Below are 2,500 nucleotides of genomic sequence, written 5' to 3'. Positions count from 1 at the left end.
AGCAGGGAGAAAGGAAGGAGAAAATGATGATGAAAGGAAGGTGGTGATGGGGAATAGAGAGAGTAGAAATGAATGAAGGTGTAAGGAGTGAAAGGAGAAAAAGGGTGTGAGGATGGAATGTGTGAGGAAAGACAGACGGATACAAGGAAGGGAAAAAAGGGTCTTGAAAATGAAGGTAGGAAGGAAGTATATAAGGATGGATGGGCAAAAGGAAGGTGGAAGTAAGGAAAGATGAAGGAGTGTGTGGAAGCCTGTGTGTGTAATCTCTTATGGTCTTGTTTTTTCTTCCTTCTGCTGTAGGATGTCTCACGTGTTGCAGTTTGATGAACAAACCAAGAAGGTGAAGGATGCCAACATGCAGGATGAAGACACATTCGAGATCTACGACCCTCGGAACCCCGTCAACAAGCGCAGACGGGAGGAGAGCAAGAAACTTCTGAAGGAGAAGAAGGCCAAGTGGTGATCATCTCCTCCTCCTCCTCGCTGATTATCATCAACACCATGTGAGGATCCACAGAGAACATGTGTGATCAACCTCGCTGTAAATTTAGTTCACTAAAGAGAACTGGAGTTATGTTCACGACCCAATTAATAAATGTTTGTTTTGTACCTAAAACTGGAGCTTGTGATGATTTAAAGAAATTTGCTTGTGTTTGTGATGTTCTTAATCTCACTTTGGAGTGTTTTATAAACGGGGAGGGAGGGAGGGTGGGGGGGGGAGGGAGACACAGAGAGCGACACAGAGAGCGACACAGAGAGCGACACAGAGAGCGACACAGAGAGAGACACAGAGACAGCGACACAGAGAGCGACACAGAGAGCGACACAGAGAGCGACACAGAGAGCGACACAGAGAGAGACACAGAGACAGCGACACAGAGAGCGACACAGAGAGCGACACAGAGAGAGACACAGACAGAGACCCAGAGAGCGACACAGACAGAGACACAGACAGAGACACAGAGAGCGACACAGAGAGCGACACAGAGAGAGACACAGACAGAGACACAGACAGAGACACAGACAGAGACACAGACAGAGACACAGAGAGCGACACAGAGAGCGACACAGAGAGAGACACAGACAGAGACACAGACAGAGACACAGACAGAGACACAGACAGAGACACAGACAGAGACACAGAGAGCGACACAGACCGAGACAGAACGACACAGACAGAGACACAGAGAGCGACACAGAGAGAGACACAGAGAGCGACACAGACAGAGACACGCACAGAGACACAGAGAGCGACACAGAGAGAGACACAGAGAGCGACACAGACAGAGACACGCACAGAGACACAGAGAGCGACACAGACAGAGACACACACAGAGAGAGACACAGACAGAGACACAGACAGAGACACAGACAGAGACCCAGAGAGCGACACGCACAGAGACACAGAGAGCGACACAGACAGAGACACGCACAGAGACACAGAGAGCGACACAGACAGAGACACACACAGAGAGAGACACAGAGAGAGACACGCACAGAGACACAGGGAGAGACACAGAGCGACACAGAGAGAGACACAGAGCGACACAGAGAGCAACACAGACAGAGACCCAGAGAGCGACACAGACAGAGACACAGAGAGCGACACAGAGAGCGACACAGACAGAGACACAGACAGAGACACAGACAGAGACACAGACAGAGACACAGACAGAGACCCAGAGAGCGACACAGACAGAGACACAGAGAGCGACACAGACCGAGACAGAACGACACAGACAGAGACACAGAGAGCGACACAGAGAGCGACACAGAGAGAGACACAGAGAGCGACACAGACAGAGACACAGACAGAGACACAGACAGAGACCCAGAGAGCGACACGCACAGAGACACGCACAGAGAGCGACACAGACAGAGACACGCACAGAGACACAGAGAGAGACACAGACAGAGACACAGAGAGAGACACAGAGAGAGACACAGACAGAGACACGCACAGAGACACGCACAGAGACACAGAGAGACACAGAGAGCGACACAGAGCGACACAGAGACAGAGAGCGACACAGACAGAGACACACACAGAGAGACAGAGAGCAACACAGACAGAGACACAGACAGAGACAGAGACACAGACAGACAGACACAGAGCGACACAGAGAGCGACACAGACAGACAGAGAGACACAGAGAGAGACAGAGACACAGACAGACACAGAGAGCGACACAGAGAGCGACACAGAGAGCGACACAGACAGAGACACAGACAGAGACAGCGACACAGACAGACAGACACAGAGCGACACAGAGAGCGACACAGACAGACAGAGAGACACAGACCGAGACACAGAGAGAGACACAGAGAGAGACAGAGACACAGACAGAGACACAGAGTTTTCACAGGAGCAGAAAGTGAATAATGTGAGCTTGTGTAGGATTTGATGCAGCAGTGTTTTTCTCCTCTTCACCTGCTTCATCAGACTGTACTGAGATCTTCAGCACTATTAAAGCTGGATCTGCTTCCTCACCATCTGCTT

General features: G+C 50.6%; 1 protein-coding gene across 1 annotated transcript in view; it reads left to right on the top strand.

Annotated features, from left to right (window-relative positions):
* The window catches only part of cwc27 (CWC27 spliceosome associated cyclophilin), a 32,741-nt gene extending 32,139 nt beyond the window's left edge, over positions 1-602 (top strand). Inside the window, exon 14 of the mRNA XM_060896253.1 lies at positions 301-602. Coding sequence (XP_060752236.1) covers positions 301-463 — 163 coding nt within the window. The 3' untranslated portion in view covers positions 464-602. The remainder of the gene's footprint in view (positions 1-300) is intronic.
* The last annotated feature ends 1,898 nt before the right edge of the window (positions 603-2,500 follow it).

The sequence above is a fragment of the Tachysurus vachellii genome, chromosome 20 (genome assembly GCF_030014155.1).
Source record: "Tachysurus vachellii isolate PV-2020 chromosome 20, HZAU_Pvac_v1, whole genome shotgun sequence".
NCBI lineage: Eukaryota > Metazoa > Chordata > Actinopteri > Siluriformes > Bagridae > Tachysurus > Tachysurus vachellii.
Note: the sequence above shows the minus strand (reverse complement) of the source record. Positions and strands in the feature narration are given on the sequence as shown.